The sequence below is a fragment of the Sorex araneus genome, chromosome 6, assembly GCF_027595985.1.
Source record: "Sorex araneus isolate mSorAra2 chromosome 6, mSorAra2.pri, whole genome shotgun sequence".
NCBI lineage: Eukaryota > Metazoa > Chordata > Mammalia > Eulipotyphla > Soricidae > Sorex > Sorex araneus.
Window position 1 is genome coordinate 4,996,570 of NC_073307.1, and position 14,079 is coordinate 5,010,648.

The 14,079-nt window shown below is 42.7% G+C and overlaps 1 protein-coding gene across 1 annotated transcript in view; it reads right to left on the minus strand.

Moving 5' to 3' along the window:
- COL25A1 (collagen type XXV alpha 1 chain) overlaps nucleotides 1-14,079 on the minus strand; it is a 454,237-nt gene that overhangs the window by 61,609 nt on the left and 378,549 nt on the right. The window contains exons 16-18 of the mRNA XM_055140998.1: nucleotides 11,674-11,706; nucleotides 11,252-11,287; nucleotides 5,738-5,782 (exon numbers count right to left, since the gene is read on the minus strand). Of these exons, the coding sequence (XP_054996973.1) occupies nucleotides 5,738-5,782; nucleotides 11,252-11,287; nucleotides 11,674-11,706 (114 nt within the window). The remainder of the gene's footprint in view (nucleotides 1-5,737; nucleotides 5,783-11,251; nucleotides 11,288-11,673; nucleotides 11,707-14,079) is intronic.

A 14,079-nucleotide genomic window follows, 5' to 3' on the forward strand; every position in this document is an offset into this window, starting at 1 on the left:
CCTGTGTTACTTCCTAAAATGTCTTTCTTCTGCCTTTAAAGAATGTGAGTTGATATTTTTAAGGAAGGAGCCTCATCTCCGGAAACATTTCTATTAGATTACAGAGCACTGCACTTGATTTTAAGAACTGCCCAAGCTAAATGTTTCTGCCACCTGTACAAGCAGACCTTTCTGTGATGTCATGTCAGTGACAATTTTATAACATGAGGTATAAAGGATTAGTCACTAACTTATAACCTTCCAATCTAGAAGCTCTAATCTGAATGTCAAATTTTCACTCATGTGGAAATCAGGGCAAAAATATCAGGTCTTGAAAGCAGATATATTATGAAAATTTCTCTACCATAGAAATGGATTTTTTATTTCTGATGTGATATAATTTTTTGCTATATTATGTCTCTACTGTATTAATTTTACTGTTATATATTCTTCCAATTTATTTTCTAAATCTGATGAGATAAATTGGTGGTCTACATAGTGGAGAGAGAGATGAAGAAAAAAGCAAGAAAAGCTATATTTATAAAAGAATGGTGTGGGGCTGGAGCGATATAGCACAGCGGGTAGGACATTTGCCTTGTACAAGGCTGACCCAGGTTCAATTCCTAGCATCCCATATGTTCCCCTGAGCACTGCCAGGAGTAATTCCTGAGCGTATAAGCCAGGAGTAACCCCTGTGCATCGCTGGTGTGAAGCAAAAAAAAAAAAAAGAATGTGGTAGGCTAGGCACCCCTGTGAGGGGACTGTGAGGGGAGCCTTGAGAATTTCCGTTATTCCTGATGACTTTTCCTGTGAGTAGGGAGAAGTCAGACCAAACTACATGTGACACCTAGAGCCTTGTGTTTGCTCAACCTCTGCTCCTTGAAAAAGGGAGAGGGATGTCACATTTGAAGAGGATGGAGCTGATCTTACTGCTCTTTTATTCTTTTCCTATTTTTTTTTTAAATTGAATCACCGTGAGATAGTTACAAGCTTTCATGTTTGGGTTACAATCTCACAATGATCAAACACCCATCCCTCCACCAGTGCACACTCCCCACCACCAATATCCCGGGTATACCCCCCCTTTCCCACCCTCCCCCTGCCTCCATGGCAGACAATATTCCCCATAATCTCTCTCTACTTTTGGGCATTTTGGCTTGCAACACAGACACTGAGAGGTCATCATGTTTGGTCCATTATCTACTTTTGGCATGTATCTCCCATCCCAAATGGTTCCTCCAGCCATCATTTTCTTAGTGACCCCTTCTCTATTCCATCTGCCTTCTCCCTTCCGCTCATGAAGCAGGCTTCCAGCTGTGGGGCAATCCCCCTGGCCCTGGTATCTACTGATCTTAGGTGACAGCCTCATGTGATGTTTCTATATTCCACAAATGAGTGCAGTCCTTCTATGTCTGTCCCTCTCTTTCTGACTTCTTTTCCTATTTTGGTTTCTGAGCCATATTGGACCATGCTCAGGGTTTCCTCCTGACTTTGCACTCAGGGGTCACCCATGTCAGTGCTTGGGGGACCAGAGGGAATGCTGGGGATTGAACTCAGGTCAGCCCATGATCTCATGGCCCTTGAAGATAACATTTACCCATCCCTCTGAAGGAGTTTTCAGAATTTACATCTATTATTTGGGAGCATCGAGACAGATTTATGTCCCATAGTTAAAATCACCCCCTCAATGAAAGATCCTAAGAGAACAGGTATGTAAACATACTGAGTGCTTCAAGAGAGAGAATTAACAATGGCTAAAATTTATATGGCGTTTGCTATCTGCTCAGCAACATTTTAGGACTCCACATATATTAATTCATCTCTCGACACTGTTCTCTGCTTGGTCCAAGATTGAGTCATGGTTTAGAAGGAGATCAGGACCCAGAGAGACTGTGTAAATTATCTGCAGTGACCACTGGTGAAAGGGAGAACCAGGACCTGCATTCCTGTATCTGGTTCCAGGGTCAGCCATCTCAGTGACCACCTCCTTCTGCTTCAGTATGGACGTGATATGATCACCAAGGGGAGAAATAATTTATCTATTTATATTTTTCAAAATAAGTGTGAAAAGAAAAGTTAAAAAAAAAAAAGGAACTTTGCACCTGAACCTTCTATGGAGTATCAGAAAGACTAGTTAAAGTACACTTTATAAAGAGTAAAACCACGCTCGAAGGCTTGTTTATAAAAATAATTTTCTGGGCTCAAATCTTTTTCCAGAAGATCAATGTCTGCATGGTACATTGTGCATAATTTGATTTTCCCAGTTGAACATCTTGACACTATATGAACCATGAATGCATGAAATAGGAATTCCAAATGTCTTCCACATGGGAAGAGGACGTTTGAATGCTTGCACAGGAAGCACGGGGTAGGTTGGGATTAAGTATGCCTGTGCGCTAGTGAGTTAAACTCAGTGTGCCCAGAGCCTGAGCCTCCTCTCTGACTGGGACCTAGAGGCGACAGAGAGATGAGCCTGCTGTCTGTATTTAGATGCTTCGCTCACTTCCTGAGAGCCGTGTGGAAGGCATTTGGATGCTCATTAAGTTTCCACCCATTCTCCGAGAGCAACAGGTGGGGAATCCAAGCCGCTCTGGTATGTCATGGCTGGTTTCCTCAAGGGCTGGGGTAAGACCGATGGCATCTGCAGGCTCTCTGGAGAACAGGCAGATAAGAAGGAGATGAATAGCCACAGGAAGTATTTCCAAAGCATAAACAAACACATGAGCCCAGGAAGATTATGACTAATGTTCCAGCTACCTCACGGCCTATGGGTCTCCGTGAAACCCACACGTGGCCATTTAATCTTTTAAATATTGCTACTCATTCAGATGATAATCATGGCTCACTGTCTTGTGGTTGGTCCCCTAAGAGAAGCAAGGTAGATAAAAGGACAAAAGTCATCTCAGGGTAATAAAGCTGTGTCACTTACACAGAACTTTTTTTTTTTTTTGCTTTTTGGGTCATACCCAGTGATGCTCTGGGGTTACTCCTGGCTCTGCACTCAGGAATTACTCCTGGCGGTGCTTGGGGGACCATATGGGATGCCGGGGAGTGAACTCAGGTTGGCGACGTGCAAGGCAAACACCCTACCCGCTGTATTATCACTCCAGCCCCTACACAGAACTTTTAACTCCACACTTACACATCTCCACTGACAACAAAGGACCATGACTTAAATCATCTCCTTTACAAAACTATTTATACAGAGTACCTCCTCCTGTATGAGGACAGAAAGTCACTGACACCTTGAATTCAAGACATCTTATTAAATCAAAAATAGATGCTGATTTAAATTATTACCCAACAGTACTTGATAAACATATGGCAAAAGTGTCTATAGTGAAAAGTGCTTGTCAGCGGGTTGTTTTCTGTCACTCTAGGTACCATTCAGAGATGAAAACAGAGGGAAAGAGCTGCTCTACCACCTCCAGGCAAGACATCCTGTGAGTCCCAAAGGCCCTAGGGAGAAAAGTATTGGAGGTGGCAAATGACCAACATCCGTCCTCGTCTGAAAAAGCTCAAAACACTCATACTAGTCTACAGATTGCTAAGGACATGGCAGGAGGGTTCTCATGGTGGACGGCACGCGAAATAGAAAAGGTGACGGTAACAGAGAGTAGCCCCTGAAACTGCTTTTGCGTTCCTAGAGAAAGAGACGGATGCTTCACCTTTCCAGACTCCCTTCCACGCAGAAGGAAGCTGGACTCCCTTCCAGCACCTTCTGACTGCTCCGGGGTTTCTGCACTGTGCTGACCTGGCCTGCCCGGGCTCCACATCCCCAGCTTCCACAGTGCTCTCCTTGGGAAGGATCATGTGCAGTATACAGAGAAACCAGACGAATTAACGAACTACCTAAAATAAAAGACTTAGGGACTGTAAGACTGATCAGCGGTTACAGAGGAAGGAGTCTTAACATCCCCATAAATCTGGCATTTGGGCTGCTGGGTAGTGCTGGTGTGTGTGTGTGTGTGTGTGTGTGTGTGTGTGTGTGTGTGTGTGTGTGTGTGTGTAAATCAGGACAAAGGACACTCACGGATCCCAATTTAATTACAATGCTGTGACATTTCAACTTAAAAAAATGCCCTTTCTTCTAAATGCCTCTTTGCTTCTCATTCTACCAGGTTCTCCTGAATAAACACTGAATATAATTTTCTTATACCCATTAAAAAATGATGATCTATACCGGGGATATTGGTGGTGGGGAATGTGCACTGGTGGAGGGATGGGTGTTTGATCATTGTGTGATTGTAACCCAAACATGAAAGCTTGTAACTATCTCACGGTGATTCAATAAAATTAAAAAAGAAATCTAGTGCACAAATAAGTAGAGCTATAGCTATACTTGGTGCTATCGTAATAATAAATTATATTTCATTAAAAAAATGATGATCTTCCAATCAGTGATAAAAAGTCTGTACTGGTTAAACTGAAAAACTACTAAGAATTATCTAGGATATGGAATCCTATAGTTTTATGGTGATGTTTACCAAATAGCAATTGATAAAGAAACGACTTTACTTCTCCAGCTACCTGCAGTCAGAGTGAAGCCAAGACTCAAAGGTCTATTGAGAGGCCATATTGGATTAAAAGAACATATCTGCTAACCTGGAAGCAAAGCCATGAACCAAGATTTCTGAGTGTTAGCTCGGAAAACAAAGCTTTCCTGTCTGCCCATTTTATCAAATACTTCATAAAATATCCCATGTATAACCTCATGCTGTCGGTGGGCACAGTAATTCAACATAATCTAACACTATGTTTCCCTCATCTTTGCGGGAGTTCTATCCAGCAGCATTCAGGGGACCGTGTGGTGTCAGAGTTTGAACCGGGATCACCCATGTGCAAGACAAGCACCTTAACCCCCAGTACTTCTGTGGCCCCTAAAACCATATTTTTCATATTACATTTTCAACACAACTTTCATTAAGCAGTGTACACAGCACTCTCACACCTCACAGGAACACTAAATATTAGAACGGTGTAACGCTCTCTGGAGATGGATCCAAAATTGCCTAAGGTGAGAACGATGTCAGGAACATTTTACTTGCATATTATTACTCTGTCCAACAGTTCTAGAATGAAAAGGAAAGCTTTAGACTACAAAGCTGATTTTCAAGGAGAACTCCAACAGAGGGAGAAGAAAGGTGAGCCTGGTCAGCTGCCGGGTGAAACATTTTCAACAATTGAAAAAAATATATGCTTCTTAACATCGTTAAGTTGAAAGCAAGGCTTTAAAGTCAAACTTTAAGCAAGTGTTTCAAAAATATATAGGATGCACATGGAGATAGCATATAGATCACATATTTATTAACAGGAGTGGTACTTTGCAGTGAGATCTACTGACAGGAAGGGAAAACATTTTCGAGGGATTATTGCAGTGAGTGAATCACAAGAACAGCTGCCCAAATGCTAGATTTATGGGGATGTTAAGACTCCCATTCTGGTCAAAATCAGATAGGATTTAATGAGTACGATTACAGTGTGAAGGCAGGCATCCTAGCTTTTAAAGCGTTCCTGTCACTTCAGATACGGGAGCTTTGACATTTACGTAAGGGACACCTGCAGGGGGACCGCAATGACAAACCTACCAAGACCTGTGCTTTGTTTCTCATGAAAAAAATCCTAACTGGTTGAGACGGTTGATCCTAGGATGTTCAGCATGGTATTTTTCGTTTTCGCTTTCTCCTGTGTGCCTTGGAGTCTTGTGACTCTCACAAACGTTACCAGGTGAAGCCGAGACTGTCCGTGCGGTATTTACCTTTATCCCCGGAAGTCCAGGAAGCCCAGGAAGCCCGGGTTCACCCTACACAGGAAAATCACAGCATTATAGAGCGACATCCACCCTGTCACATGACCTGGACAAAAATATGGCGCAGGGACCTAGCCGATGGCTTGTGGCACAGACATGAATACCAGCCAGTTTCATGAAGTTGGATGAGGTTAGACAGCTCAGTCAACTCTTGATTCAGGGACCGGTTGACTAGCAGATATTTTAAAAGAATTTTCCTCTTCTCCATAGCTCGCTGGCCTCTCTGCCAGAAGACGAAGAGGAGGAATAAGTGGAGAGGAGACTCCTACATTTTTATTACTTTCCTGCAATGCAGATCTTTGCTGAAACAAAGATTATGCAAAAGTTCTGAATAAGGCATCCTCTTCCGGTGCTCTCTTACCTCGGATAATCAAGAGTTGGCTGTCTGAACAGGTGGCCACAACAAAATAATGTACATGAAAAGTCTTGCTTACTTCAAAGTTTAGTAAAAATTCTTTTCCATTCCTGAACGATGAGGAGATAAATGTGTGGTTAAGATTAAACTTAACTCCAGCCTGCACTTCTGACAATTGTTCAGTCTGGGCGACCGGCTTAACCATCAGGGCTCATGGTATGATGCAGCTGTTCCTGAGTCCGGGTTCGAGATTAAGTGGTGCATTTTGGGTGAGCCCGCTGGAGTTTAGCGAAGGCCTTGCATTTCCATAGTGTTGTCTACTTTATTTTAGGGACAAAGGATACCAACAAGGTTACTTTTCCTCCACTAGAGAAGCACAGAGGAATTGTGGGAGAAGAGGCAAGTCCATCCTGAGATGGACTGAGGGGAGCTGTGATTGAAGGTGAAAGGCCGTGACCATGGGTCAGGGGATGGACAGAGCCTCCCAGTCACAGCACACAGGCGAGAGGGCACTTTCTTTCACCTCAACGCTCTAATGATCTAGTGCTAACGAAATTTGACTAGGAAAAGCAGACAGATCAACTTGGGTAAGATCCTTGCAGTTCCAAGGATCCATCTGGGGTAATGACAAAATGGCTTCAGGTGCTATTTATTAAGTTGTACGGTCAGACACAGGAAGGGCGTGATGGCTTTCGTGACATTGTAGGCCAAAGGTGTTTCAGGAATGCAAAAGAAAACCAGTCGACCTGAAGCCATAGAGATGAGAGTTTGCTTATGCACAGCGAGACTAACATGAGATTAGGTCAGAGAAGAAAAGATGATTATTTAAAAATTATGTATTCTATTCGAAGAATACTTATCAAAGAGGATTAAACTTTACACAGACATGATACATTTGGTTATCCATTTTCTTTCCCTTCTGCCCTTGATAGAGAAGTTTAAAAAGATCCAGTAAAAAAAAAGGACTGGAACCATATTTTACTGAATATTCTATTATTATTATTATTATTATTATTTAGAAAGGATAAAGCCCTTGCAAACAGTAAATTGCAGCACAATTGCAGACAACATATAAAAGTAAATGTATATAAAAAAAGTAAATGTATAGGTGATCAATCTACCATTTTGTATAGTTTTAGCAGAGCACCTCACTGTGCCACCCCCCCACCCCCGGGACGTCCTATTTGAAACATATGTGGAAGCAGAGGCCAAACATTGCTTCCTAGCTAAGGTTCACCACACCCTTCCCTCCCACAAAATGAAAGGGATTGTACACATACTTGAAAGGAAGATATTTATGTACACATGCTCACAGTGACACACGCCCATGGTTTCTAACAACGAGACAGATGTAGGAGATGTTAGGAAGTGTTCTGTGCTGTGGGCTGAGTACTCACAGACACTCGGGCGTGTGGCTGCGCCCGGCCTGTGTATGCACAGAGATGGATCAAGGTCATCTGTGCTTTGGCTTTGTTTCTTTTGGACCTTCACCTGGTGGTACTCAGCTGGCCACTCCCAGCTCTGTGCTCAGGGATCACTTTCAGGAATTCACATGTTAGAGGCGTGGCTTTTGATAAATTTGACCTTTCCGAATTTATAAGCTGGCCTAATGGAAGGTGATCAAATACTTAATTTTATTCTTTGTAGAGAATCTTTGAACATCATCAAGAAAACATTTCTTTCCACCTAAATTCTCTATCACTAGACATTGCTTCCGATCAAGAGAGTTTTTGAGGCCAAATCTCTAGCCTTTTGCACTTTTTTTTTTTTTTGTCAACACCCAGCCATGTCAGGGCTTACCCCTTGCAGGGTGGGTAGAGGGAACTGCATACGGTAGCGGGGACCAACCGGCTTGGCTGTATGCAGGGCCAGCCGCCTACCTCCAGCACTATTGCTCTAGTACCCACATCGCCATTCTTGCCTGATCCTGGATGCAGGAGCTTCTCAGAGCCGAGTCCTGGGATATGGGTGGCTCAAGGTCACATCTGGGTCACAATTAAAAATTGATTTCTTATTCTATCTAAATAACACTTGTCTAAGTAGATAAACATTGTAGCATTGCATTAAACTTTTGGTTTTCTTTCCCTTTTGGTCTACACCTGGCAATACTCAGGGGTTAGTTTTGCACTCAGGAATTACTCCTGAAGGTGCTTGGGGGACCATATGAGATGCCAGGAATTGAACCCAGGTTGGGCACACGCAAGGCAAGTGCCTTAACCACTGTACTATCTCTCCGGCCCTTATTCCCTCTCACTCTCTGAGTGAGAGCAGACTTTAGTCTGCTGTCAAAGTACCAGCTGTGTCTCCTCTCCTGTCCCTGCGACAGTGGCCTGAACTTTTAGAGGAAGTTCAGCCCAGTGGGGGAATCAGGGCTTTTTGTTGTGGGATGGTTTGCTTTTGTTTGGGGGCCACACCCGGCAATGCTCCGGGTGCACTCATTTTATCACTCACTCTACTGTTGAATTTTAACAAGGAAAAAAAAACCCACTATAATTAAATCCTTTCTACATTACAAATGTTATTCTAAATAGCTACTTTGTAAACTGGAAAATCCTAGGCAGTGGAAAACTGAGCAATGAAGACTTCATTCTTCCGCATGATCCTCTACATGTCTGAGAAGTTGTGAACACATGAATTCAAGAACCAAAGAATCCACAACACAGTTGTGCAGGAGTGAGAACAACGCCACGGAAGATTACCTGAATTGATTCTGGGCCCAGCTCTGTTTGTTATTTTCTAATCTAAGTAAGCGCCAAGCATGGAAATACTTTACTTTTAAATCAATGTTGGGGTAAGTATTGCCAAATCCAGATATTAGACAAAGGAAGTCATAAATATTGTGAGAAATTGAGATTACATCAAAGGGTAGACTCTGGCCTAAATATTAATGAAAAAGATACTACAGGGCACATATTCATTCAGGTAGGTCGCAAGCTTTTAATGACCCCGCCCCTTCTCTCAATATAATTTAAAGCAGGTTTCTAGTGAAATACAAAGGACATTCAATTCCCCATATGTAAACCTATAAATTTCAAAAAAAGGACCTAAATTGCATTTATAAATAATCATTTAAGGAAATGCTTTATTATGCATTTGAGAACAATTTGAATTTTCCACTCTAAACAATAGAACGTATGTGAGATATAGTTTCCTTCCTTTCCCTCCCTCCCTTCCTTTCTTCCTGTGCTCAGGGCCCAGGGACTGAACCAGGCCTCTAGCATGCTACGCATGTGCTAAGTCAATGCAGGTTTCTAATTCAATGCTCTCAAAGATATTTTATTTGATACATCGTAGATTTGGAGAACAGCTTAGATTTTGCCTCTGATTTTTAAGACACCGGGCCCTAAAATTGTACCATCTGAGAAGACAAATTGCTTTAACACATAAAGTAAACCTTGAATTTCTGATGCTGTCATTAACTTTCAATTTCTAATGCATAGAATCTACAGGAAATCAGAGGAATTGAATAGCAATGCCTGCAGAATTCTGCTGGGGTTTTTTGAAAAGTCTCAATTTTATCTAAAGTTGGGCCTGATTCTTGCTTTTAAGAAAAGAATTTTTGTGTAATCCCAGGTTGAATCTCAGTGCCTCACACACTCCTACATGCAAGCAAGGCTTTTCCACCGAGTCACCTTCTTAACCCCAGAAAAATCTTGTGTGTGTGTGTGTGTGTGTATGTGTGTGTAAGAGAGAGAGAGACAGAGACAGAGAGACAGAGAGAGAGAGAGAGAGCTAGAGAGAGATAAGAGAGAGACGGAAAGAGAGAGATATATGTGTATGAGAGAGCTAGAGATAGAACTGGAGAAAGAGTGAGTGAATGAGAGAGAGAGAGAGAGAGAGAGAGAGAGAGAGAGAGAGAGAGAGAGAGAGAGAGAGAGAGAGATTGGGCCATATCCAGTTATGCTCAGGGCTCACTCCTGGTTCTGTGCTCAGCAGTGACTCCGGGCGATGCTGAAGGAACCATATGTGGTGTTGGGTTCAAACCAGGGCTGGCTGCATGCAAGGCAACAGCCTTAACCCACTATACCATCATCAGTCCCAGAAAATTCTATTTTTAAATTGGAAATATGAAAAATGTTCTCAAAAATTACTTTAATCCAAGGTGTTTAAAATGAAGTTCTAGCCATCTTGTTGATTTCAACCACCACGAGATGCTCTTTAAGATTCCAAAGGACTGCAGTGGGACCAGTCTCTCCTCTCTAAACTCATAAGGCGACTTCTCCCTTCCTATTCATATATTTTTCTAAAAAACTTTATCATTATGTCTGGCTACTGCTAGACAAAGGAAGAGTTATCATTTTTAGAGATTTAACCTAATATGGAATTCATATTTACTTGTTAGTGACACTCCATCTGTCACCTAACATCTGACTACTGGACATTGGTATCAGATGTTCAGACATAAGCTACTAACTGTGATTCCCTGCTTCAGATTCAAATGAGAATTTGAATCTAAACATAGTCACTTTATATCCTTAATTTATCACAGAAGAGAAAGCACAGATTATAAAAAAATTGATGTGCATTATATCTGTAGAACAGTTTGCTAAAGTGGTCTGGTTACTGTAGCTAATTAAAACTGAGTTTATTAGCAAATCTCTATCTAATATAACTTTTGAATGCAGGGGTAGATATATGACACACAAAAATGATGTGGCTCACACAAAAATGATGCAGTTCACACAGAAATGATGCACGGGGAAGTATTTGCAGATAAAAGCGAATGAAAGTCATTTCATACTGTCCGCTATCCCATTTTGATCTGGCTTAGTAAATATTTGTTTCTTCTCATGATAGAAACATGCAGAGAATCTTTAGACATGCAAGGTAAGTTGTTGGTATTTCAACCCAATGACCCCACGAATCCTTGTTAGTTAAAAACAGCTGAGTCCACACGGGCCAGTTCACAAAAGCTCCCTTTACAGACTGTGTATTTACACTTGGCTGCCGTCATCGCATCAACCTTTAAAAAATGCAAAACAAGAACATTGCATGCAAAATATGAAATCAGCATCTCTCTGCAGTGCTGTTCTCACATTACACAGAGGAAGCTCATGCAAGCAGGTGAACGTGACGCAGCACGAGAACACACGAAAGGCAGAGATTACCTTTTGCCCTGGCCGACCAGATTCTCCGGGTTCACCCTGACAAAGAGAACCAAAGAAGAAAGGATGGTCTTCAGAACGCGGTCAAAGTTCCCTTAATCAAAATCTACGCACTCAGTTCTGTTCTTCGACACTCAGTTAGACCTGACACTTGTCTAAAGCAGCAAAACACTGTTGCTATAAATATACACGAGACTCACATACAAATCTACATTTCTATACAACTGATCAGAGAGAGAAGACTTCAGGTTTAGACTCTATCGGGCTCCAAGCAGACACTCTGGGGTTCTCTGGAGGGCTTCATGGAAGAATAGGGACAGAGTCAGAAACATCAGTCACAGGTGGTGAAAGGGAGAGAAAGCAGAGACTTAAAAAACCCCAAAGGCTAATGCCTGGTGTGCAGGTATTTGCAAGGTGACAGTTACCTTAATTCCTGCAGCAGAGGATCCAGGATCGCCCTAAACATGAAAAACATGAGATTATTCCACAAGTTATGGAAATGGGCATCATACGAAACACACAGCTACTTGAGAGTGCTGCGTGACTAACGGGGCAAATCTGCTCCTGGAGGCTTCCTTCCCCTCAGGCTGCCTCTCAGTACATCAGCTGCTAACATGTCAACAGTTTCTAAGATCAACGATGCCCATCCTGAAAACATGGGTTCTCGCTGACTGAGGAGAACAGAAGGACGACATTCCTTAGAAGAAATGGGAAAACATAGGTAAGGAGCTTTCCCCCGAGACAGTGCTCACATTGTATTTGGAAGCGCTTAATGACATTTTGAAGACCTGGAATTTGGGTTTTCGTGATTTCTGGAATTCACCAACGTTACCGGCTGTCATTTTCTGGGACAGGCCTGACCCTTTCCGTCAGGGATCAACAGATGGAGTCAGAGGGTTAATGAGGCCGGCGTGGAGGGAGCCACGCAGCGGGGCCGCCTGCACTCCTCCCGGCTAGCAGTGACCCTGTGATGCCCGGCTTCACACTCCGTTCACTGTGACACAGGGCCTGGGCAGCCTAATGGACCAGGCAACGGACGCCGTGGCAGGGGACAGGGGCACAGGTTGGGTCTGAGGCTGCTTTCCCACCGGGCACCGGACCCCACTCATACTGCAGAGAAGGAGACCACTGTGAGAAGGGGGTAGGGGGGCATGGGGCCCTGTGGAAGGTGCTAGAATGCAGTCTGCTGACCTCTGCAGTGAGACCCGCCCAGGGCTGAGATGCTTGCGGTCCTCTCAGACCCGTAAACAGGAGACAGGAGAAACGAGGGGCGAAGATCGCCAGGAAATGAGCCCCCTCATCACCCACCCACCCAGACACACCCCCACCCCCCACACTCAATTCGCTTTCCCTTTTTTTCCTTTTAAAGCATCGGGCAGTGCTCATGGCATACTCCTGATTCTGTGCTCAGGGATCACTCCCGGCAGGGCTCTGGGGACCATCTGCAATGCTGTGGATGCAACTGGGTTGGCTGCGTACACGGCAACTGCCCTCCCTGCTGTGCTGTGTCTCTGGTCCCTCACATCTACACCCACCAGCTTGGTGGAAGGCCCCCCTGGTGCCCAGAGCTCATCTCCGAATTACGTGCAAAGGCTTTTCAGGCCTATTTGTCAATCCCCGTTAGACAATCAGCCACACAGGGTCACAATCTGTGGCTCCTTTTATTCTGCGCCTGGCCCCTAGGAAAATGAGGCATCCATACATGGCAGATGAATAAACAAACATCAAAAAGAATGGGTTAAGCAGTTCAGCAGTCAAGGATGGAAATGAAAAAGTCTTCAGGGAGAAAAAGCTTAGGAAAAGGAAATAATAAATTAGCTTATCAAGGAAACATACACATGTGTTTCTTAGCCATCTGTAATTGCTATTAGTCAAGGAAAATTAAAATGATGAAACATAAAGAGGACCAAATACTGTCTTGTGAAAGAAGTACCAATTTCTTTTCCCAATTACTAATGTGCAATAGCACTCAGGAGGGAAGGGAAATAAATGTAGCTATAGAATAACACTTCTGTCTATTTCTACTCTACCAAGCCTAGAATGTCAATAGATTTGCAATATTTTGCTCAATAAGATCTTTGTTTTCATGAAAGAAATTTTGATTTTGCCAAGGTCTCTTCTCTCATCTTATTCAATTATTCATACCTCACAGAGCTCCCATGAAGGGTAGATATGACAGTTTTCATTTAATAAATAAGGAAATTGAAGCAGCTAGAGGTTAAATGGATTTTGGACTTTCTAAATTCTATTGCCATGTTCTATTTTATTAGAATAAAAAATTATTGGGTTCTTACACTTTGGTGACAGGGCATAAAGATCTTATCAATAAGAGGAGTTTTCTTAGATTAATTATAGTTAATAAAAAAACTTTCTCCCCAATGTTTCAATGAAAAAATGACTAGATGATTCACTAATTAAGAAATAGACGTGGATTTAGTTTTCATAGAAAGGAAAGGAAATTTCCTGAAAGACTGATTTATGTGGAGATCAGAGCAGTTTCATTTGACGGACTGTTATGAGTCAGAGTTTAATTTTCTTTCAAAGAATGGGGAACTGTGATACCTCAAGGAATTTTTATATTGCTTAAGTGACAAGGCAGCTTCTGGGAGGCATTCATAAATTAAACATTTTAGAGGACAGAGCTGCAAGAAGTGGAGATCAGTCCGTGTTTACAATTCTCACATCTTAGAAAGAAAATGCAAACACAGTGAGGAAGGAAAATGCCCAGCTATCCCTGATGTGGGGGCTCATGTACTGATTCGTAAATGCCCGTTTGTCACAGCTAATGCCAGGCACATTCTGGCTGACGGAAAACTAGAGGCCAGGGAACA